Raw genomic sequence first — 25,459 nt, 5'->3', positions numbered from 1 at the left:
CTGAACACGGCTCCTTCCCTCTGATGTCCCCCGCTACTCACGGGGAAGAGGGAGGAAGCCAGGACAGGCAGCCACACCACCCGCAGTTCTTGGGATTGTCCCGGGACTGCGGGAAAAACAGAGAAAAAAGGGTATGGCGATATCCCGGGGAAATGGAGGGATCATCCCTTCCTGCTTCCGGGATCCCTGTGTGTCATGTGGACGCACAGAGATGATCTCCGGGATATCGCCTGGTGTAGACATGCTCAAGGACAAATGAATGTAATGGCTGCAAAACTACCTGATCCATCCCGAGAATGAATGGTTGGTTAAGAATTGGAAGACGGGGGAGCTACCCTATTGAAATGAATGCAACACAGCTCCATCCATTCATTTCAACCTCTCCACTGAAAAGTGGAAGAGCAAACTAAATCTCAGGTTGCTCTCCTAAGCACACATACTCAGGAATAAGCACTGCTGAACTCAGCAGGACTTCATACCAAGGATTGAGGAGTTTGGTTTATGCCAGATTGAGAGATCTCCCTGGAATGTCATAGCTGAACAAAACCACAAGAAAGGCAACTCACCTGAGATCTCCATGTTCTTATCATCCCTGCTCCACTATGTTTGCTTCTGGGAACTTCATATGTTACATGTTTAGAACATGTAGTCAAGTTACAATACTGTTAAGCTATAATGGCCCAACAAAGTGTTGGGACCATTAGATTGAAGCTAAGTGTCTCTTAAAAAAATATAAAAATAGAAATTAGGTACAGATTTATAATGGATTGCACTAACATCCATTATGATACTGTACACAATTTTTAAAATTACTCTGACTTCATCAGGCATGATAGAAAAATAGAGAAATCTCAAGTATACACACATATATTATACGAGAGAAAGGCTTTGTTAAAAAGACAAATACTTTCAGTCTCTATGTTCATTTTGGTAATAATTTAACACAAAGTGAGAGGTATTTCATTACGCCTGTGTGGGATTTTAGTATACCATTCACACAGAACATACATTCACAACCAACCTATACCCACCTGAAATTTAGCTACCTTTCACTCTTCCTGAGAGCTAGTTAGCTTTCAAGTTAAAATGATACCTTGCATATAACTATTCAGAATACAGTAAGTGCTACTGCCTTGCCCATATTTCAATTCTTATGCTATGGAATCCAGCTATGGAAAACAACTACACACTTGGATACAGAGTTCCTGCCAGTTTGTGTTCCGTGAAGTTTTGCCTGTTTGTCATCTCCTCTTGCAGACCACTACCACCTTATAATTCCAGAAGGTTGGGAATGCTGCAGGCCAGAAGAACAGGTTGCTTACCTGTAACTGTACAGCACCATGTACACTGATGGTGCTATATAAATAATAATAATAATAATAATAACTGTGGTTCTTTGAACAGTCATTTGTGCATTCATCTCTGCAGGTGCAGAGCCCAAATGTGTAATGCACAGAGACCACGATGAAGAATGGGAGGTTGCGTGAGCGGGCTGCACGAGGAAGAGAGAACTGGCAAACACTGCCTGACCCCATTCCTACAGCAGGATACTTTACTGGATCCACGTCCCTTCTGCAAATAGAAGCCCTTTGGTTTGCAAAAGCCACTCTGGATCCAAACGACAGACAACTATGAATTTGTCATTTACCAGAATTAAAAAGATGTCCAACCTGAACTTTGGAGCATTCACGCATGATTGGCCAGTACTAAGGAAACACTGAATTCATTTAGGACACTATTAATTCTACAAGGTAACAACTGTTTGCCCTCCCAAGAAGTTAATCGTATTTTCAGAATAGATTAAATATTTTTACTATGTTAAGGAGTGGGCAAATATTTTCTTTAGATAACTACCTTTACTTTAAAATGGTTTCTTTATTGAAGTTTTATTGATTGCACAATGGCTTGATTAGCTACGCACAGTAGCTTATTTTAGAATTAGTCCACAATGCCTCGCCACACTACCCAGCTAATAAATAAGGTACTGTGTGTAGCTTATTTGGGCAATTTTCCCAATCTGATCCTTCCTGTCACCATCCCCTGTCCTACTGCAGTCCTCCCGCCCAAGCAGTGGCACCGTTGCCCAGTCTTCATGGACTTCCTTGGAACTTTGCAGGATCAGGACCAAACTTCATACACAGACTTCCCCATTTGGGAGGCACCCAATCCACCATCAAAACCCTGCACGATCACTCACCAACTACAGTAGTGAAAATCCCAGTTACACCAAAAGAGGGTTGCAGCTAGAAAGCCTTGGGCCTTAGCAGGATTGGAAGCTGCCAAGTCAATTTAAACTTATTGCTTTGTAAATAAATTAATCTAACTAACTGTCAGTTGATGATTTTCTGGTTCATGCACTATGCTGCATAGGACAGAGTAAAATTAGTTGAGATTTCTTACTTTTAAAACCTTCGAGAACATTTGATCTTTCTATTTTAGTCTAGACAATGAAGTATAGGATAAGACTGAAATGCACACACTTTGATTCATATAAACTAGAATTACCCCCTTGCAAAAGGCCTAAGGGTGCAATCCCTATGCATGTTTAAACCGAATAAAGTCCTACAGCTCCCAGTATTCCCCGGCTAGCATGTCTGACTAAGGAATGCTAGAAGCTGTAGGACTTTTTCCTGTCTAAACATCTGTAGGATTGTGCCCTAAGTGACATAAAATATATAAACCAGATTTTCATTTATCTCAGATTTATGCTACAGGAAGATATATTAAAATATTCAATGCTTTTTAGTAATTTCCCTTAGGAATAAGTTCATCTATCAAGAATTGCATAATGCGATTTTGTGGTGAGGTATTTTGCTCTTTCTCCAAATGTACATGTGATACATCATTTCCCCCCATAGTTTAATCTACAATACCACTTTAAATAGATTTATTTGTATTACAATTAAATCCGCAAATAAAAAAAGTTTCGCAGAGTGTGTTCCATGCCACCTACTAAAATTCTGTAAGATCAAGAGCAATCTTCTTAAAATTCTCGCAACTGCAGCCAAACAATTGCACATCTTCAGTTCAAGTCTGAAAGTCTCAATCTATGATTACATGACTGTTGCTGATATTGGATAAATCTTTTTATAAACAAATTCCGAGCAGGAGACCTATAACTCTTAGATGTTATACATAAATACAACAGGGAAAATCAAAGTTTGATCCTGAAAGTTCTTATGGGTGCGTACTGACTACTCTGAACCTTCTAGCCAACATCACTCAGTCTGTGTGAGGCAGGATCAGCAGAAAGCAGATGATTCCTCCTCAGTTTGTGACGTCAATGAGAGTACTCACAAGAATAATGCAAGAAGTAGGTGCACTTGAAAGACCAGGGCCAGTGGTTTTCACACTAAATAACTTACATATACTTTCCTTCATTGATACAAGAAATGAGTTTAGGACCTACATTCACCCCTAATCTCTTTAAGTAAAGAGCAGCAGTATTGCCAATTTTATAAGCCAAATATTTCTTTGTATCCCATTGAAGACAGCCAGTAGTTCAGAACATGTACTGTTCTAGACAAAAAAACCATCCACTTGGAAACATTCTTTTTTATCCTGCTTTTCAGTGGTGCATAGCAGGGCTAATTGATCTTCCTAGGTCTCTTTTTATTGACAGTATAGGTCCAAAATGTCCCTTCAGTTTTTTGTTTCCTCTTTTTGTACATTTCCCATCAATCTGGAACAGGCGCAGAAAAGGAAAACAAAAATTATCAAGGTGTTTGAGCAGTTTTCCTATGAGGAAAGGCTAAGAATTTGGGGCTTTATAAGTTAGAATAAAAGGGACCACGACAAACAACTACTGTATTTCTTCGTATGTAAGACGCCATCGATAGTAAGACGCACACTAATTTCAGTACCACCAACAGAAAAAAAACCCTAAGACACACCCGCAATTCTAAGACGCACCCCATTTTTATATGGGGAAAAAATGTGTCTTAGAATCGAAGAAATAGGGTAATGACGAAGAGAATAGAGGTTCATCGAATTATAAATAAGACATAGATGGAAAAAGAAATACTTCTTCACACATATTAAAAGTATAAAATTCACAGTCAGAAGACTTGGGGCTTCTCTACATTAGACTTTTAACTCACCATTTTACCGAGGCTTCTGCTTCCAGATCCTTTGAGGATTAAGATCAGCTCCTTTTCACATATTCCCCCCACCCTGGGTTTCCTGTCTCTCTGCCTTTCTATATATTCCATTCCACCATGTTATAGAAGAATTGCACAACTACACCAGGGTTTCATTCCTCTATTTCCAGATAATACCAGACTTTCCTTGATATTTTTTTTAAAAAGTCATGGAAATGGTTGCAAAGAAGAGGAGAGGCCCTGGAGTATGCCAATGTCATGTAAAGCACCCACAAACTACCAGTGAGGAATGAGTGAGGAATCATGAGCCCACAATGTACTCCTTGTGTATAAAAGCTCTTATAGAATCATAGAATAGTAGAGTTGGAAGGGGCCTATAAGGCCAGCAAGTCCAACCCCCTGCTCAATGCAGGAATCTTGGTGATGACCACTAGCTTAGATAACTTTAAAGCAGGATTAGTCAGACAATTTAATGGAGGATAGGTTTGTCAATGGATATTAGCTAGGATAGCTATATGGAATGTCAAAATACCAGATTCTAGAGGATAAATAGCAGAGGACTCCTGTTGCCCTGATGTCCTACTTGCAGGTTTCCCAAGGGAAATGAGATCCAACAAGGTTCATCTTACGATCTAGCAAGCTAGGACTGACTTGCATAAACACTGTTCTCTCCCATCAATCCTGATATTTCTAAAAATCAATCAAGAATGCCCTTCTTTCTATACTGGCCCTGCACAGATGACATGCTAAGCCATGACGGTTAAGGTTTTTGCGCTAGTGTGTTGTCTGAACAGCATTTTTACTGTTTGTAGTCTGAGACACTAGAGAAAGACAGTCCCAGCAACTGCTCCACAGCAGTAAAACCCATTTCTGGGAGGTGTTATTTCATAAGACCTACATAAGATTTCTGCTTGCTTGCTTAACAGCAGCTCATTATAACAAATATATTCTTTCATAATAGAGTTGACTCTTGCAATACTTTAATTTTAATTCTCCCTGCCCCTTATGTTACCTATCCCCAGGTTCTCAAGATGGTGGCAAGATCATAACCAACTAAAGGAATACACTCAAGTTTCCATAGCACAACTGCAGAGTGCTAGAAAGAAGTTATGAACAATACTTTTGGTAGGATCCAACTGGAACAAAATTTTTAGTCTATCTCATAGTGCATTGGCTCCCAGCTCATTCAAGAAGGAATCCAACAATGGAATGTTGCCAGTGTACTAAATTCATTTGGTGGACCCAACTTTGCTAATGGCAGCATGAAATTCCACCAATGTGGTTCATGTGTGCTTGTCACAGAGATCCACCATCTCTGGTGAATAATGACCAATTACTCACCAAAAGCACAAGTTGCAGTAGGGATGAAATGAAGGCTGTACTCACTTGGGAATAACTAAACTTGTGGCCCTTACTTCCATGTAAGCAAACACAGGAGCAGGCAGCTGCCACTTTGCTTTATTTATATAGGGTTTGCTTGTTTTTTACACTCGCTAACTGTTCCATGGGGTGGGGGAATTATGTGGGGAGCTATGGTTGGGGAGGGAAGGATTAGATGTCCACTCCCAGTGCACTGTGGTTCCAGTCCAGATTGGGGGGCCCTGCACTTACTTTGAGTAAAGAAAAAATACATAGGGAACTGCATGTTATGTAGGTAATGTACAATGTAGTTTGATCCATGAAACAAGTGTTTCCTTTACTCATGATCTTTCTCCTATTCTCATTTGATTTTGATTTTCCTGCTCTTTGCTTGCTTTATTGCTGTGGCTTAAAGGTTTTGTGATCTGTTGCCAAGGGATTTAGTAATGCTGCCACCACCTCTTAATAATTCATGTTGTACTTTATTGAATTCTAGTGTACTTTATTTCATGTACTGCATAGTTTTGTTATATACAGTATTGACTGATTACTTTAGCAGAGAAGATGTCTCTGGCACAACACACTATCACCCCAACTAAGTTAAACCAAACAATCTCTAACTTTAATTATAACATCATCTATGCCATGTATTAGGCTGATGCCACTATTGTGACAGCAAATAAGCAAAATATCATTTAAAATGATCTGTTCAGAAACCTGAAGATCCTGTGCTTCATAATGGCAATAAATCATAAAACAAAAGCTATTTTTAAATTTACTACATGCCTTCATCTTGTCAGCTAGCAATATATATATATATATATATATATATATATATATATGTGTGTGTGTGTGTTAACTTCCTCCTGTCATGATCCACTATGAATGGATTAAATACATATATTAGACAAAGGAAAGTATATGTTTATCACTATTTCACGTAATGATACATATGCTAATGATATATTTGAAGCTAGCATGAATAGTTCAGGTGCAACAGAAGATGCTAAAATGCACAAAGAGGTTACTGCATAACCCCACCCACACATTATAAAATGTCAATATAAACATCCACATGGATGTCCAGATATACATTCAGATCACATCACTGGACAAAAGCAAATCAGCTGACTTAAAAACGAATTTCGTCAAGCTTGCATCTGTTGAATAACTGATAAATCATATAATAAAGACATCTCAGTAAAACAAATACTGCTTGTTAAACCTATATACTAAAAGTAAAATAATTTTCCAATGGCCTTTTCGTCTGTAGCCAAAACACTCCCATCCATGCAAATGAGGGAAGTATTAACATACTTGGGGAATCCCAAGGTTGATAGAAATAAATAAAATTTAAGGGGAAAATCCCACCCTAGTGGGGAAGAAAAGAATTGGATCCCAAAGAACAGGTAAGAGAAAGGATAGAAGGAAAAGCTCTTGAGCAGTACCAGTGATGGGGTGGATGAAGTAAAATGACAGATGGGCCCAGAACAGGAAGCTGCAAGGGTAATTTGCAAATGTAGTTAGGATGTAAAAGATGCGAAGCAATTCAGACAAGCAGGGCAAAATGAAGGGTAACTGAAGCAAGGAAGGGATAAAGTAAAACAAGAGAGAATGGAGTCTTGGAGGGACAATTACGGTAGGAAAAATAAAAGAGAGATTATACAGGGATAAAGGGGCAGATCAGTCAGGATGCGGTAGCCCACCCCAGGCAGCAATCTCGAGGTACCATTAAATGGGCAGCAAACGGTGCTTTAGTTTTGCCACCAAAGTTGGGGTGGGGGTTGCCATTTGGAGGCACCAGAACACCTCGAAACACGTTTCCAGCAAGGGGTTGACCAGGGGAGGGGGGGGGCTAAGGGAAGGCGAAGTGGGCAGAGCCCTCAGGCAAGGAAGGGGCGAGGGTGAGGGGAAAGAAAATGGGGACCAGGGGCGCATGTGTGCATAAGTGGTGGTGGGAGGTTGCTTGGAGAAAAGCAAAAGGGGAAGTGCTGCTACCTTGGGGAAACTAGGAAGAAAAGAGCCTGAGAAGGAATTGCAACAAGGGCGCCTGAGGCTGCCAGCCTATGCATACATAACGCCCCCACCCCGTGGGACTTACTCCAGAGTAAACGCGCCTCGGGGACTTGTGCTGTGAACCCCGGAGCCCTAGAAGGGCAAACGGGGTGGCGCTCCAGGTTCAAGGGAGGACTATGGGTAGTCTCAGGAGGGCAAGCGCGGCCGGTGTCAACCCTTGAAACCCCCTCGCCAGGGCAGGGGCAGTTCCTCCGCGTCCCAGGAAAACGGCCAGGGCTGACTCCGCGTCTCAGACGCCCAGCAGTCCGCTCACCTTAGGCTTGTCGAAAACGGGCGTACAGTTCTCCATGCTGCTACCTTCTCCGCCGCCAGTCAGGGTTTCTGTGGCCGCCAGCCCGCCTTGCCGTGCTTGTGCAGGGCTGGCTCCGCCCAGCGGTCTCTTCAGGGACCGGCCCGCCTCGTGGTTTGGCGAGCTGGGTGGGCGGCTAAAACGAGAATCCGCCCAGCGCTTTTGCTTCCCTGCTAATAACAGAGGGTGCCAATCACGGCCATTGCCAGGTGCTCCAAAAGCAGCAGATCCTGTTCATCTCCGACATATGCAAAGAGGGTTTTTCCCTTTGGGTGTAGGTATGTAAAGTGTGTGAGGGAGAGAGACCCTCTAGAGCAAGGGTGGGCAGAAAGTAGATCCCCAGATGTTTGGGATTTCAATTCCCAGCATCCCTGACTACTAGTTATGCAAGTAGGGGCTTCTTGGAGTTAAAGTTCAAAACATCTGGAGGTCTGCCCTCCCGTCCTCTAGAGCTCAGTTCGAACCAGAGCTATCAGAATGCCAGAGACACACAAAAGTATAAAGTTGGTGGAACATGCCCCTCTGAGCATACATAGAGTTCATTTCTCTCACCGCTAGGTGGAGCTTCTTCATTTTTTGCAGGTGATAGACAAGGAATAGTGGAAACTCGTACTCCCCTTTTTACCTTGTATGTGGGAAACCCAGAAGACAACGCCTGTCTTGAGCATGAATGAGGTTATTAGTTATTTACTTAAAGCTTTTTGCCTCAGCGCGTTTTGCAAAGATTAATAAGATAGTCTTCCTTGTCCTCAGGGTTACATTTAAAGGTCCACATACAAAAGGAAAAAAGAAGGGGGTGGGAAGAGGAAAAAATCTGTACAGCACCATGTACATTGATGGTGCTATATAAATAATAATAATAATAATAATAATAATAATAATAATAATAATAATAATAATAATTCTTAATTATAAAATTATTATAGGTGTTCTTTCCAGCAGGGAAGGTAGACCCAAGCTGCTGTTCCTTCTCTGGCAGATATACGGGGATCACTTTTTGGCAATATAAATTACAAAAAAACTGCTCCCCCACCCCATGGGCACAGTGGTGGGCAAAGATTTAAGCCCTCTACCCCCAATGCTAGATCAGATCCTCTGTACTCACTTTAGAATATTAAAGTCTCGGGATATAACTAGCAGTGATGTCATTAAAGTAACATGTAGTTTGACCCTGAGTATTGGTTTTTTCTGATAAGTTTTTTTCCCCTTTTTCTGAGGGGCAAAGAATGCTCCCTGCAGCTGCTGTTTCTCTGGCCAGGTGTAAATTGCACCAGTTTCCAGCTGATAATGTGCAAGATTGATTATAGCCCACACATGCAGATTAGCATGAAAGAAGGCAATAAGGGGAGGCTCTCAACTGTCTTCAACTACTTGCAGATGCCTGGTCCTGATGAAACCCCACACTTACCTTTCGACTGCAAAGCCTACAGCCTTGAGGTCAAAGAATTGAGACTTCTAGACGGGCTTCTAACAGGGTCATTTGGAATTTATGTTTCAAACGCCTCACACATGACAGACCTCTCAATTTACAGAAGACTGTTTTATGCATTACACATTTCCTACATGGAAAACACTTTGGTACAGAAAACAGTGTGTGTGATGTCAGCATGTAGATATAATAATATATCTAACATGCAGCCTTGGATTTCTGTTTTTGCTTCTTTTAAATTTTGTTTTAACTGTTTTATTCTGTTTTTATTTTTCATTTTACCTTGTACACCGCTCCAAAATTTTTCAATGGGGAATGGTATATAAATATTCTAAATAAATAAATAATAATAATCAAGTGATATCAATACCAGAATAATGCAGAGTTGTCATCTTTGCATTGTGTCTTTAACAACTGCATGGCAAACAGAAACCCGACTGGTGAAGCTCTTCCCTTCAGGACTAATGGCAATTGTTGAATTTCTGTTTAAAAGCACAGGGGCCCTGCCCGAAAAATAAAGATAGTAACACTGCCTGAGATAGGCAGTTAATTCCTAATTCTTAAGAGCTTTATAAAAGTTACCCAGTTTGTCTTCTACTGACTTACCTCATACAGCATTTAAAATCATCTCCAGCCTTGTTAATATAAAGACTATGTATTTTCTCTTTCCACTATCAAAGGAGTCTGTGTATTTCACCCAAAATGGAGACTTTTCTGAGTAAACAATGGAATTGATTATTTTCAAAAATGGAGGATCAAAAATTGCCTTTCTTCCTCCCAGCAGCCTTGGGGGTATCTCCAGAAACTGTAGGTAAAACCTGAACCCATCACATCACCTGCTAGTCTAGCTTATTGGAATATCTGCAGACCTCCTCTTGACCCGATACAAAAGGGGGCAGGGCTCCTGCAGCTTTAACTGTTGTAATGAAGAGGGAATTTCACCAGGTGCTGCACACATACAAATGACACCTGCTGAAATTCCATTTTCTTGTACAACTGTCAAAGATACAGGAGCTCCATCCTCCTTTTCATAGGGTCACCCTAAGTTATTTCAGTTCCCTAAGTTATTTCAGTAAAACACTCAGAACTTATCATGAAATATTATAGGGAAGAAACTGTAAGGCACTGACAAAAAGTATGTTATTTGTCAGGATACTAGCTGAAGAGGTTTAAACTAGGGTGACCATATGAAAAGGAGAACAGGGCTCCTGTATCTTTAACAGTTGCAATAAAAAGGGAATTTCAGCAGGTGTCATTTTGTATATATGGAGAACCTGGTGAAATTCCCTCTTCATCACAACAGTTAAAGGTGCAGGAGCTATACTAGAGTGACCAGATTTAAAAGAGGGCAGGGCACCTGCAGCTTTAACTGTTGTGATGAAGAGGAAATTTCACCAGGTTCTCCATATATACACATGACATCTGCTGAAATTCCCTTTTCAATACAACAGTTAAAGATACAGGAGCCCTGTCCTCCTTTTCATATCACCCTATTTAAACTAACCTTTCTACACAAATGAACAATGAGGTATTTGAATTATGTACTATGCTGTACATTCAACAATTTCAACAGTTATAATTAAGTGACAGGCAAGAATGCCCTTTAATACAAAGCATGTGAATAAAACTAATAGTGGTTGAAATGAGATTGAATTATCAAAGGCCTTTTGTGTGTTTTTAATGTTAAATTGGAAGACTCATCCAACTTTAGAATTGTTCCGCATTCTTTGTGTTAGAAAGAAAAGATGATATGTTCTTGGAGAAATGTCACATTTAGTTGACCTTTACATTTCCTGATTGTGTACTATTTGGTTTGTGGCATGTTTCTATAAACAGGCTTCACATTAACAAAGTTTTGTATCACTGCATATGCCTTTGTGTTTTAAGAGTGGTAGGCTTTAGCTTCAATGCAGATACTAGTCTCGTTTGTTTCCAGTGCTTCTGCAGTTATGTTCTTCTCATATATCTTTGGTGTTTAGGAAGACATCTCTCATGTAATTTTCAGGGACAGCTCTATCTTACAGAAAGACTAGGTTGCAGTCTGAGGTATCAAGGAACACTCCCCATGTTGGAAACTGAATGTCAGTCCTGGCTTCTGCACAGCTTCCAATATGGTTTACAGACAAAGAACTTGTTAAGATATCACCTTCCCCGGTCCAACAACCCACAATTGGGAATGGATCATGGGCCCATCCACTCCCTCCTTTTCTTGCTTCTGTAGAGTGGTATCCACAGTTAGTCTCATGTAGAATAATCCCATTGAAATGAATGGGTCTATTCTGTGTAGGACTAATATTGGCTACTACCCATACGTTAATGCAAGACTTCCAGGTTTGTTAAACAACGGTTTACCATGAAGTCTAAACCAAGAAAGTGTGTTTTGAGTGACCCCTACATATCAGGATTGCAAACCACAGTTTGATCTAAGCGTGTTTATCATGAATTCAGTGGTGCACTGCCTCTGAGCCTAGAGACTCATTTTAGCTATTATATACATTGATAGACCAAACATTCAAGCATTTGTCTAATCTCCTTTTAAAGCTACCCTAACCAGTGACAATCAACACATTCTGTGACAGCAAATTCTAGAAAAGAATTAAGCATTGTGTGAACAAGTATTCTTGTCTGTCCTGAATACACTGCTAATCAATTTTATGAGGTGACCCCAAGTTAGAACCATAGAATAGAGTTGGAAGGGGCCTACAAGGCCATTGAACCCAATCCCCTGCTCATTGTAGGAATCAGCCTTAAAGCATACCTGACAGATGGTTGTCCAGCTGCCTCTTCAATGCCTCTAGTGTGGGAGAGCCCACAACCTCCCTAGCTAACTGGTTCCATTGTCGTACTGCTCTAACAGTCAAGAAGTTTTTCCTGATGGCCAGCCGGAATCTGGCTTCCTGTAACTTCATTCATTTCATTTCATTTATTGCATTTTTATACCGCCCAATAGCCAAAGCTCTCTGGGTGGTTTACAAAAATTAGAACTAAAACAATATTTAACAATATAGTAATCAGCAACATCACAATAATACTCAAAAATATACTAAATACAAGTTCACAGCAAAACAAACCAGATAAAAAGATAAAAAGAAAAGAAAGCTTGGTTGGAACAGCGTTTCTCCCCCTGAAGCAGCACCTCTCTTCAGCTCCAGCCTTGCTTTTTTAAAGCCTCCAGGTGGGGGGGAGGGGAGCAGGTGGAATAGCTCACCCTTGGTGGAACAGCATTTCTCCCCCTGAAGCAGCACCTCTCTTCAGCTCCAGCCTTGCTTTTAAAGCCTCCAGGTGGGGGGGAGGGGAGCAGGTGGAATAGCTCACCCTTGGAGGAACAGTGTTTCTCACCCTGAAGCAACTTAAGCCCATTATTCCATATCCTGCATTCTGGGAGGATCGAGAAGAGATCCTGGCCCTCCTCTGTGTGACCTTTCAAGTATTTGAAGATCAACACACCAGTTCACATGCATTCATTTTCACACAGCCAACTGGGCTGGCAAAGCAGTGATAGATTGGACAATATTGCTAATCGGGCTAGAGTTAGTTCTGCTCACCCACAGCTCAGGAAATAGTTGGGCAGTTGCCAAGAGAGCTGCTCCAGGCACCTTGATGAATATAAGGAAGAGGTTTAGTCAGATTATTGGTCCACATGGCCCAGTACTGTCAATACTGACGGGCAACAGCTTTCAGGCAGAATTCTTTCCTGGACAAGCATGGGATTGAACCTGGGACCTTCTGCATGCAAGGCAGTTGCTCTATCAGTGAGTTACAGCAACTCTAGACTGCTGAATGGGTTGTGCTTCCTGGGGGGAACCAGGCAGTGGCTGAGGGCAACACCTACTGCTTCTGGCCTGAGGAGAAAGAGGCAAGAGCCTGAGAAAGCTCAGTGGAAAAGGCTTCGTTTAAACAAAACATAGGTTTGTTTGATGCCTCTGGGGTGTAGTCCACCAACTTTGAAACAGGAATCACGAAGTCTTCTCTCACAAGGAGAGAGAAGATTGGGACCTGCAACTTCAAGGTGCTCCAGGCAGGGAACCACTTTCGCTCACCTTTTCTGAATGGTGGGGTTTCAGAGAGGTTGGGGAGGCCTAGCTGGGCAGAGATCTCCCACTCCTGAACTATTATTTAGTCTCAATATTTTTCCTGATGATAACAGGGTTGCAGCTTGGGACCCTCTTGATCTCTAGGCCTTCATAAAGTGCGTGCACACACACACACACACACACACACACACACAGTTGCTACATAATGCCTGGGGCCCTACTAGGAGGGCCAAAACGTATATACATTTCCACACCAGCAGCTCCCGTGTTTTATTTCACGCAGTGCCGTTTTTTGGACATCACACTCTCTAGCCTCTTTCCAGTTCAGGGCTAATGTCACTAAGTTCCACTGAGTCCACAAAGGCTTTCTTGGCTACCAGACACAGTTTATGGTTTGGGACTTGTGAATCTAAGGACCCACATCTCTCCGCATGCACTTATCAAGGCCTTTGGAGGCCCTTCTTTGAGTGCCCCCACCAAGTGAGGTGTGGGTGGCTACAGAAGAGAGGACCTGTGAAACCTCCCCGGGCAAATAGCTGCTCTAGAGGCGGAGGCAATGAAGGAGAAAGGTATAACCCATCTAGGACATGGTTCCAATCTGGATAATTTTATTTATATATCTATATCTATATCTATCTTACAGAGTTCAAGGTGGCTTACAAAAAGAGTAAAATACAACACAATTTAAACAGCAATATCTAAAAGGAACACAGATAGCAGTAAAGCAGTTTAAAAGCAACGGCAGCACAAAGCATAAAACAAGAAAAAGCTAAAGTGAAAAAAGTAAAAACAAACAAAGAGATGGACTGCTTATAATTATGATAGGCAGGCAATAAAAATCTAGCCTCTAAAGGCCAAAGTTCTAAATAGAATCAACACGGCAGCAGAAGGAAGGCCAAAAGCAAAAGTGGAAGATCTAGTTTGCATGTAATAGCAGCATTTAGCAGCAAACCATAAGTAAATTAACCCATGATTTGCATTGTACACAAGCCGTTCCCATTTTGCAGCAACAACTTACAAACACTCCATTTGTAGGTTGTTATTTGGACATCCAGACCTGGACACTTTAGTTTATTCTTGGTTTAAACAACCTAAAGTCAATCCATAGTTTGGTCTTAAGTTAATTATGGGTTGATTTAAGTCAGAAATAACGCAAAGCATCTGAGTTCGAATGTCATGCTAGCAACCTATAAATGGGGCATTAGTAAGTTGTTGCTGTAAATTGGAAGTGATTTATGGGATTATTTGCCGACGAATTCAGCGGTTATATGCAAACCAGATCAAAATGTTCTCAAGTGCCAAAAATAGCTTTAATAAGTCCAACACAATTTGGAAAGATAATTCCTTCCTCAGGGACTGCAAATAAAATGTCATTTTAAAACATTAACATTTAAATGAAGGCTAACATCTATGATCCCTTCCTAAAATAATGCATACTTGTACATAGCAGCTTGTTCCAAGTTGTCTTTCCCCCACTATTTACTTTGGAATGATCAGACAGTGAAGCTGTAGTCAAGATCAGAGGGAGTTCTTGGCCAGGAGGCATTCAGTTCACCCAGATTTTGGAAGATTGGAAGATGAAGACCATCTGCTTCAAGATCTTATCCCTCTATGGGGCTTTGTGCTCTTTCTTCAGGTGCCCCATGCACCCAATTTATGTGTGTATCTATCTCTCATACCTTAGGAAACACTGATGGAGGATAAAAAGATAAAGTTCTTAACTTTCACTTTCAACAAGCCACAAATGATGTACTAGAATAGACCAGTTCACTAAAACTTTAATTTATAAAGGCTGTTTTATTTTTGTGATGATTGTGGTTATGACCTTTGTTGTAAGTTGCCGTTATTGTTGTTGTAGTAAATGGGAAAGTATGGTATTTTGTATTTAATATTGTAAATCTGTGGGCAGGGTCTGTCTTGTAATAAATGTAATAAATAAATTGTACTAAGTGCTCAGAAATTAAAGAATGTTTTAGGAACTTTATATACAATACAAAAAAATAATGATCCAGAATGGTCTGTCTTGGCTTCGTTTATTTATATATTTATTTTAATTTAGAAGGTTTATAAGAAACTTTCTAAATACAAGTTTGCCAAAGCACTATATGCAACATAATAAAAACAATTACATCCAATGTCAACATTGAAATAGCAAGCAGGTTAAGCATAAAAAGCAATAACAAGAAAAAGCAATAGGTGAATTAGTGTCATATTATCCAAACATTTTGTCCTCGAAATCCAGGTTGCTGCACTCAGTACTAGATGAAGCTTCATATTTAAAGGCAGCACCATATTTATTTATTTATTACATTTTTATACTGCCCATCAGCTGAAGCTCTCTGGGCAGTGCACAATTAAAAACCATAAAATACAAGAATAAATTTAAAACATTAAAAGGTAATATAAAACCAGCTACATTAAAGGCCAGGGAAAGTCTGTGTAAAAAAGTATGTCTTCAGGAAACGTTTAAAAGATATTATATTTTCTGCCTCCCGAACCACACGAGGGAGTCCTCCGGAGGGTGGGTGCAGTCACAGAGAAGGGCCACCACTGATGTTCTTCAAGGCGGCATTCCGTTTGTCTCAGAATGGCCAGTAGGGCCTCCTCTGAGGATCGTAATTGTCATCTGGGTGTATATAAGGGAAGGCGGTCTGCTAGGTATCCTGGTCCCAAGTTGTTGTAGGATAACAACATAACTTTGTATGTGGCTCTGTAGCTAACAGGCAGCCAGTGCAGTTCTTTTAATACAGGTTTTAAATGAGCAGAGCTAGGAGTCCCCGTGTATAAAGAACATTGCTGTAGTCTAGCCTGGATGTGAACAGGGCGTGAATAACTGAGGCAGGATCCGTGTTCTAATTTGACAGTAGCAAATTCCAACTGCAGGTAAATCAGGAAACTTTCAAGTCTATAGTTCGTAATCCAGTGGGGTTCAGACTATAATAGAGGGCATCTCAGTCCAGGCAGAAGTCAGAACACAGCCAAGAGGAACAGGAAGCAGCAGGAGTGGTCAGGTTAACCAGCAAGAGGTCAAACACAGCAAATCAGTCAAGTACATTACGTAGTCCCGAAGCAGTCTAAAATGGTCAGGAACACAGCATCAATCACAGGACACAGTTCAGGAAACAAGATGCACAACAAAAGCAGGATGAACAAAAATGTTCCAACATCAGCAGGGTTTCTAGTAAAGGCTTTTAAGCCCCAAACCTGCTGGACCCCACCCAGAGCTCAGCTGCAGTAATCAGAGCTGTCTTTCCAGAGCCTTACTCCTGAGGAGTCACATTCTCCTGAGGAGACCTATTCTGGAGCCAAGCACTCCTTTACACAGGAGCCCTACTAGCCTGTCGCTTGAGGTGACCACGCTCATGGAGATCAGGGGTTTGCTCAGCTTCTGCCTCAGAGGAAAAATCCCTTTCTCCTGAAAGGCATAGCCCTGAAATCACCTCACTTGAGGGCTCATGTTCCAGTGGTCCTGGTGGTGGTCCTTGGGGTTCTGGGGAAATTCCATTTAGGAGGACTCCTTCAGTAGGGGCATTTTAATCCAACATGTCCAAACAGGGTTGTAGCTGATATCTCAGTCTAAGCCAGGGGTGGGCCTTGTGGCCTTCCAGATGTTTTGGCCTACAACACCCATGATGATCCCTCACCCTGGGCTATGCTGGCTAGGGCTGATGGAAGTTCTAGGCCAAAACATCTAGAAGGCCCTTGTTACCCACTACTGTTAGAGATCATGGCCATTCCATCCTCTTGCCCCTCGAGCCATGCTTGATGCTACACCATATTCACTGTTGGCTATATCTTGTAGAGATCTACACTTACCCCATCCTCCAACTGAACCATGTACAGGTTAGGATACTGGAACATGCTGTATGTGGGGTGGCCTTTGAAAGCTTCCATTACTACAAAATGCAGCAGTGAGAGTTCTAAAAAGAACCTGCCACTGGATTATATAAACCAATATTGCATCAGCTTTATTAGTTTTAGCTCCCTACCTGTTTTAGCTCCCTACCAATTCAAAGTGCTGGCACTGGTTGTTATGTAAATAGTATGGGACATGGATATTTTCAGAAATCACCTCCAATTATAATCTGCCCCTTCATTCAGCTGAGACTCTCCTCTTGGAGATCAGGTATGCAGGATAGCATCTTCCAGCTATTGCTTCCTGGCTGGCGACCTGGCGTCGTGGTGGTGGTGATGGTGGGGCTGGCCACCCAATTTGCAATCTCTCTCTGGTACTGCTTGGTGCTGTGTTTTTGTTTTTCTCTCCCTCCCCATGTGTAAATCTGTTTCCCCCACAAGGTCTTGCTTCCCTCCTCCGTCACTAGTCAGATGTTTTGGTCTACAACTTCAAGCATTTCTAACCACTGGCCATGTTTATTATTATTTGTTGGCTTGGGGCTGATGGGAATTGAATCCCAAAATTGTCTGGAGGGCTCCTGGTTGGAGAAGGTTGTCCTAAGCTCTACTGTTGTTGTTGTTGTTATTTGCATTTGTATACCGCCCCATAGCTGAAGCTTTCTGGGAGGTTCACATAAGATAAAAACACTTAAAAACAATATACAAAGATTAAAAACCACAAGTAAAATACACATAATACATGTTCTCCAGTTTAAGCCAAACAGATCAAACCCTTTTAATAAACTATTGCGCAAACTGTTTACACTGCACAAATAAACTAATGATGATGCATAGGATGTTGAGATAAGATAGAGTGGAGCCAGAGACAAAGCAGGAAGGATGAGGTTTTTCTGTTTGCTTTGAGGATGAGTCCTCCCCCCCCCTTTGCTTCTTTGCATCTTTGAGTACCAAAACGGAAACAAGAAAGTCCTTGTACATGTTTTTGAAACGTGAGCCACTTAAAGAATGCTTAGAAGTCTTTTTTTTCATGCTGCTCCAGCTGCACTGTTTTCACATGTAGTACATGAGCATTATCTTGCATCTCCTGTGTCATTCTACCCCCTGATTAGAAGAGCTACAGCAACATGCTGGTTCTTGATAAATAGAGAGGGATGTTGTTGAAGACGAGGGAGGAGAAACATGGCCAGGCTGGAGACTTTGATTGTTCCTCCTGCTGTGAGGAGGCCTGTCTGACTCCCACTGCTCTCTTCTTTCTGCCCCCTCCCTATTAATGATGCAATTATTATTCGTTTGCTTCAATTGATTTATGACAGAAGTGTTGAACCTCTTTCAGCCTAAAATCTGAATTTGGGGAAGAAGCACTCAGGGGCTGCAATTCAGTGGTCTTTGCCAAAAGGGGACTTTCTTTGTTCTTCTAGAACATGAAGTAGGCCTCCCTTCTTGAAACTCCACCACACCCAGCCACCCTTTTTTTACTTCCAGAACTCTCCCAGCTTTTCTGGGCCTACCTTTTCTACACAGAGGGGCTTCTCTTAGAGATACATGAAGCATAAACGGACTTTGTTATAATATTTTAGCTTATTGGACACAATCGTATGCCGGGTTAGACAGAAAAAAGAACTACCACTCCCAGCATGCCCCAGCCAGCAGGGGCTGCTAGGGCATGCTGGGTGTCGTAGGACTTTTTCTCTCTCTAAACTTGCATACGATTGTGCCCTTGCTGCCAATAACGAAGCCTTAGAACAGGCATTTCAACCTTTTAGAATGGGAGAAAAACATGCAAGGGCTGGAAAACCACCAAAAAGTAGCAGGGGATGGGGGGCGGCTGGGGAAAGGGGTGTGGCTGTCTGGGGAACTCAGCAGGGCCAAAATAGGAATCCAGGTGGACATGATGTGGCCCACAGGTTTGAGGTTCAACACGCCTGATTTACACAGAGCTCTGGCATATGGTACAGTAGGGTGACCAACTGTCAGGATTTCCCCGGATTTGTCCTGGTTTTTGTTCTTTCCATGGTGTCAGGGGGGATTTTCTATAATTTTCAATGATGTCCTGGAATGACACACCTTCCCCTTTAAGGCTGCCATTAGCATGGCAAGAGTGAATGACATGCTTTCTTGAGGCACATCATTCCCTCACCCCGAGCTCCAATTGAGGTCTTAAAGGGGAAAGTGGGTCATTCGTGGACATTATAGAAAAGGCCCCAATTGGAGTGGATGGTGGTGGTGCCGAATGAAATCCTTTCCCCTCCTCCACTCCAATCGGGTTCTTTAAGGTGGCGGGGGAATAACGTACTTTCTGCAGGACTCAGAAAACTGCTTCCCCCCACACACACTAGGTGTCCTCTTTTTTGGTTTCCCAAATATGGTCACCCTATGGTACAGGCTCCTATCCCAGTGAATGTACAGTCTACATTTTAACACAGGCAGCAGGAGAGCAACAAGAGCTCTTAGTAAGCAACTTGTCCTAACAGCCTTTCATACCAGATTGAAGCCTTTTATGCCTCAACATCCAACCCCCCCCCCAGACTGTGCCCCCTCCTTGAAAAGTGGAAGGCCTTAGGGGTGTTGATACAACACATTCTTTATCTCCCCCTAGTGACTGGACTGGAATCATGTGGAATTGTTCCTGTTATCCAGCACTCCCAACCTCAAGTATTTGTCTATTTCAAAAAATACATTTTGAATTCCAGAAGCATATACTGGGATACATATGCTGCTGTGCTTGCTCCCAGACCCTCACTTAACATGGGGATTCCATGCATTGCTTTGATTTTCACCTGGCTGAGTACAGAATCCTCATTTTTTTTAAAAAAAAAAAAAAAAGCCCATGGCAGACATGCCACTAGCGGGCGGAAAAAAACGACAGGAGAAATGTTGGGATCTATAAATACGAATATGACAGTAATTTGCAAATTGTAGGTCATCAGAGATGAGTGAAGTAAAAGATGAAAAGCTCCTATGAGCCCAAAGTACTCACTCACGCAGGAGGCTGTATATTGTATCTCTGAATGATTTACTGCTCTAGCCTTCTAATTAGCCCTTGTTGGGAATAGGTAATTCTGTCTTGTCTCTGCATTGTATGATGTTGAATTGCCTGCCCTCAGAGGAAGATGCCCATTGCATCTCTGTCTGAATCACTACTACTCCAGCTGCTTGCCCTTTCAGTCAAGAGAAGTCAGCATAATCTATTATTTGCAAAATAACCTAATATACATTAGGCTCCAGATATTGCAGAAGTGTATTGGTGTCTATGAGGGAGAGGATTGGTAATTCTGCCTCTTACAAAATCTAGAAGTAAACTTTTGGAGGGTGAAAGAATGAAGTGTGTCACCATATTTAATTCAGAAAGACTATGAGCTCCATCACACTAGCGATTTATTGCACACTCTCTATGCCTGGTATGTGGTTTTGCAGCCCAGTACTCACATGATGTCATCCATATCCTGCATTCATTTGGCCTCTTCTCCTCCATGCTTCCTTTCTTTTTGGAGTGGGGAAAGTCTGTTTTTTCCCCTCCATGCGAAATAAATGCTCTCCTCCCTCCCATGTATTGCTGTCATGCGTTCTGTCTGACCATTCTTTGTTGGAGGCGTGTGTGTCTAACAAAACAGGAGGGTGGTGCAGTTCTCTGCTCAACCGTGAAGGGGGAGGAAGACAGGTCCCATTTATCTCTATGTTCTTACTCCTGAGTAGGCATGACCAGGGGTACATTTTCACCTTAAAAGAAATGTGGAAAATGCAACCTCCTTGCCCGCAACTCCCTCATTTTTAAAGATAAAGAGATCAAAATTGGCACCATGATAGCTCTTAAGTAGAGGTTTCAGCCTTCAAAGTTTGAATTAGATTGGTTCATCCCTTGATTTTTTATGAGTTTTTTTTAGTAAAATGAAGTAAGCATAGGGTTGCAGAGCACTTCTTTCCAATTTGCTGTTTTAGACTTCTAAAAAAAAAATCTTCTGAGTGACCACACTATTAAAAGTCAGTTCTATATGTGTTTACTCAGAAGTAAGTCTCTCTATGTTCAATGGGGTGTTCTCCAGGGTAAGCATGCATGGGATTTTAGTATGACTTGGATGTAAATGCAGTTGAAATCAATGGGATTTACTCTTCAGTAAGGAAACCAGCAGATCTCTGTTTTATGAACTTGGAGATGCACACCTTCACATGATCAAAGGAAAGAAAAATTGATCCTTCGCACTGGTGGACTATCAGGAAAAGCATTTAGGGGGGAATTTAAAAATTCCTAAAAAAAAATCAAGGGATGAATCCATCTGATTCAAGCTTGGCACGCTGAAAACTCTACTTAAGAGCTCTCACTGTGCCAAGCTTGATCTCTTTATCTTTAAAATTATGCAGATGTAAGCATTTTTGTTAATTTCCATTTTTAAAATTCCTTAAAATCAAGGGATGACTGCTCTGATTCAAACTTGGGGTGGCTAAAGCCCTCCTTAAGAGCTATCACCATGCCAGGTTTGATCTCTTTATCTTTAAAAATTTCGCAGGTGTAAGCATTTTGGTTACGTTGGAGCAAAGGAGGGGACCTGACCACCTTTACAAAAGGAACTAGTTAAAATGATTGTACATCTGCCCACCCTTTGAAAGAAGCAAAACAAACCTCCGCTCCTCCTCCCCTGTAAACCTTTCCCAAGCCAAGGGGCAGCAACAGTCTTTGCCCATGTGCTCCCTCCTGCTTTCTACAAACAGCCTCCCTTCCTTGGAGTTTGTTTAATATGATCTTAGGGGAAAGTATAGTGTGCTGTTTTACCGTAATTATGCCATTTCAGGCTGCTGTACTATTGTATTTTTGCAGAAATAAAGAATTATTTTTTAAAAAATATATTAAAAAATTAACCGCAGGGGAAAGGAGAACGTAGAGGGTGGGGCGGGAGATTTCGTTGGCATAGTAGCGGTCCAGGCGAAAAGATACATGAGCTGAAAGAGCACAACAATGCACAGACATGAAAGTGCCCAGTGCTGGACTTGCTAAGGAAATGGAGGGGGAAACCGGATTAAAAAAGTAGGCGTGATGGAGCCCTATGCTTGGGAAGTGCTTGCTACAAGAATCTGTACCAATACAACACACTTGAATGCAACACACTCTGAAGTATTCTCTGGGAGTGGGGGCCCTTCCACACGCCGCACTGAAGGTGCATGCATGCTCCCCAAGTACGACCCCAAAACGATAGTGTGCACTACATCCAGAAGAGACGGAGGAGGCGGCGGCTGGGGAATCCAGGCGCGTCCTTGCCCTTGCCGCCGCCACCGCTGCCTCCCCGCCGGCCTCCTGCTGCCTGGGTAAGAGCGAGGCAGCAGGAGGCTGGTGGGGAGGCGGCGGCGGCGGCAAGGACGTGCCCGGATTCCCCAGCCTCCTCCTCCTCCGTCTCTTCTGGCTGTAGTGCACACTATCGTTTTGGGGTCGTACTTGGGGCGCATGCATGCGTGTGGAAGGGCCCTGGTACTGGCTTCTGCTTGCTTGGTAGGTAAATAGTTGTATATTTTTGTCATAACCCCCAAAATCTGATATGCCTGTCTCTGTAGCCCAGCAGAGAAAGAAAAAGAATGTGTTGAGTACTAAGGTTGTTGTTAAATTAGCACAGCAAAGCTAGGAAGTTTAGGTTATTACTAGGGGTGTGCACGGACCCCCCGCTCCGCTTCACTTGCAAATCCGCCATTTCCTGGATTGGGCCGCTCCGCCCCGCCCCCGCTCCGCCCACTTCCGCTCCGCTCCGCTCGGAGCTCCGGATCCGGATCGGAGCTCCGTTTTTCCCCCCCATAGGGTTGCATTGAAAGCTAAAAAATTATACAACTTTTTTTCTGTGAAAGTTAGAAACCTCACGTTTGGCACCATGACACCTCATGGGGGTATACACACGCACGCCAAGTTTCAAAGCAATCCCATCATCCCCTGATTTTTGGGGAATTTTTGAAAATCGGGCACCCCATTCACACCCCTTTCCATAGCTCCGTTAATTTGCACGTTAGAAACCTCAAACACGCCACCATGAAAGCTTATCCAGGGATACATATGCACGCCGAGACTCAAGGCAGTCACATCATCCCCTGATTTTTGGGGAATTTATGAAAATCCAACACCCCTTTCCATAGCTCCGTCAATTTTGCACGTTAAAAAAAAACCTCAAACTCACCACCATGACAGCTTATCCAGGGATACATATGCCGCACGCCGAGACTCAAGGCAGTCCCATCATCCCCTGTTTTTTGGTGGGGCTTAAACCTGCAAAATTTGGAACTTCCAAAACTCCAAGTGAGCGCAGGAAGGACTCCTCCCCTGAGTCAAAGCCACACACACACAACATCCCTGCGAGGTGGGCAGGGGAGGAGGGAAGGAAGGCAGGCAGGCAGGCATGCAGCTGGCATTTCTGGGGGCATAAGGAAGTGAGCCAAGGATAAGCCAGTAATGCATATAAAATGGAATAAATAAATAAATAAACAAAGGAGGGGTGGAATTAAAAGCAGCAGTGTTGCTCAATAAACAGCAAGAAGAATTTTTTTAAAAAGGCTATATCTGTCTTTTACCAGCAATAGGGGGACGTGCCCGGGGGAGGGGGAAGTAGCTGCCAGTTCAACTCAAGACAGCCATTCCTTCACCAACAGCTCTGAGCTTGAGAAGTAAACGCTCACTTCAACTCATAATAGGCATTGCTCCACCACTAAGAAATGAACGCTCACTTCGACCCATGATAGGCATTGCTCCACTGTTTTACTCTCTTTGGAAGGCTCTAATGGCCTTCCAGTGCAGGAGAGAGTGGGGGCACGTCCACGATGAGATGCCCTAGGGGAGCTCATCCCCTTGCACCACATCTTTTCAGTTGTTCCCCAAAGTTAGGGTGGGTAGCAGTGCTGTGTTTCTATCTCTTATTCTTGGCTTAGTATATGATTTCAGGTTGTGTTTGTGCATTTGGTGGGGCTACTGTGTTAAAAAACACTGGGAAAAGTCCGTTCAGATTAAGAAAGAGAAGTTTCCCAGAATCCCAAGTTACCCATTTTGCCTATGCCCTCCTCTAAGTTTGGGATCATGTGATCATGACCGGGAGCTGACTCTGCCCCTCAGCCCTTTGAAAAAGGTATTTTTCCCGCCGATTTTTTTAAAAATTCTAGCGCGCAACCCGCACGACGCAGAGAGGTGAGAGTAGTCTCAAAATGACCCCCATCCACGACTCTCTGTGCACAAAAATTTTCTGAACGATAGCTTAAAAACCAACCCAGTTATGCCCGAGTCTTTCCCGCAATGCAATCCTATGGGCGAAAAGCCGAAAACGCCGTTTGAGCCGCGCGGTTGACCCGATTTTCAAAAAAATATAGCACGCGACCCGCACGACACAGGGAGGTGAGAGTGGTCTCAAAATGACCCCCATCCACGACTCTCTGAGCACAAGAATTTCCAGAACAATAGCTTCAAAAAGAATGTAGTTATCCGCGATTATTTGCCGCAATGCAATCCTATGGCGAAATGTTTTCAAGATGGCGATCGGAGCGCTCCGCGGAAACCGGAGCACTCCGAAAATGGGCGCTTCTCTTCGCCTTGCTTCTAGGGGTCCGCGGTCCGCTCCTACTCCGCCTCTGGGTAAGGCGGAGCAGGCCAATCCGCTACTGCTTCTACGCTCCTAATCGGAGCGGATCACACCCCTAGTTATTACCAAATGTTACTGAGGTTGTGAATGTTCACTGTGTTTATCTTGTATACATCTGAGTATTATATAGACATGTCACATGCAAAACTCTTGGTGTTTTTTGTTTGTTTGTTTGGTTTTTACTGCAGCAATAACCAAGAGAACAAAGGGGAAATAATTACTGACCAGAAAAAGCAAGAAACGCAGTAAAAGGAACATTTTTTTAAAAAATCAGTTTACTCATGTACACACAATCAAACTTTTAAAAACAAAGCTAATATTTAATTTTAAAATGTAAAGCATTATTTACAAAACGATATCCTTCTTGCGAGACAGAAAGTAATCAATATTATCACCAATATACATGGTGAATAGTGATTCCACCTCAGACTCATTTCAGCTTTGCAGTTGTCTTCATTACAATAGAAATGACAAAATCAGTTGCAATCCTAAAGCTACTTACCAGAGTAAGCCTCACTGATCTCAATGGGACTTACTTCTGAGTTGACATGTACAGAATTAGCAGCTCCAGAGTAGAATTTTTGTTAAAGTCTATGTATAGCTCTTAGAAAACTGTATTTTCTTTAACGAGCAAACATGATGACCTTGATTATCTTTTCTGAGATAATTCCTCTTTATATTTTGCATGCGCTGAATGGAAATATTCTCATTTACATGCAACGCAG

General features: G+C 42.4%; 1 protein-coding gene across 1 annotated transcript in view; it reads right to left on the bottom strand.

Annotated features, from left to right (window-relative positions):
- ADA (adenosine deaminase) overlaps window positions 1-7,853 on the bottom strand; it is a 45,673-nt gene extending 37,820 nt beyond the window's left edge. Inside the window, exon 1 of the mRNA XM_063120265.1 lies at window positions 7,789-7,853. Within this exon, the coding sequence (XP_062976335.1) occupies window positions 7,789-7,824 (36 nt within the window). The 5' untranslated portion in view covers window positions 7,825-7,853. The remainder of the gene's footprint in view (window positions 1-7,788) is intronic.
- Window positions 7,854-25,459: the final 17,606 nt, after the last annotated feature.

The sequence above is a fragment of the Elgaria multicarinata genome, chromosome 1, assembly GCF_023053635.1.
Source record: "Elgaria multicarinata webbii isolate HBS135686 ecotype San Diego chromosome 1, rElgMul1.1.pri, whole genome shotgun sequence".
Lineage (NCBI taxonomy): Eukaryota > Metazoa > Chordata > Lepidosauria > Squamata > Anguidae > Elgaria > Elgaria multicarinata.
This window is presented reverse-complemented; position numbering and strand designations above follow the sequence as displayed.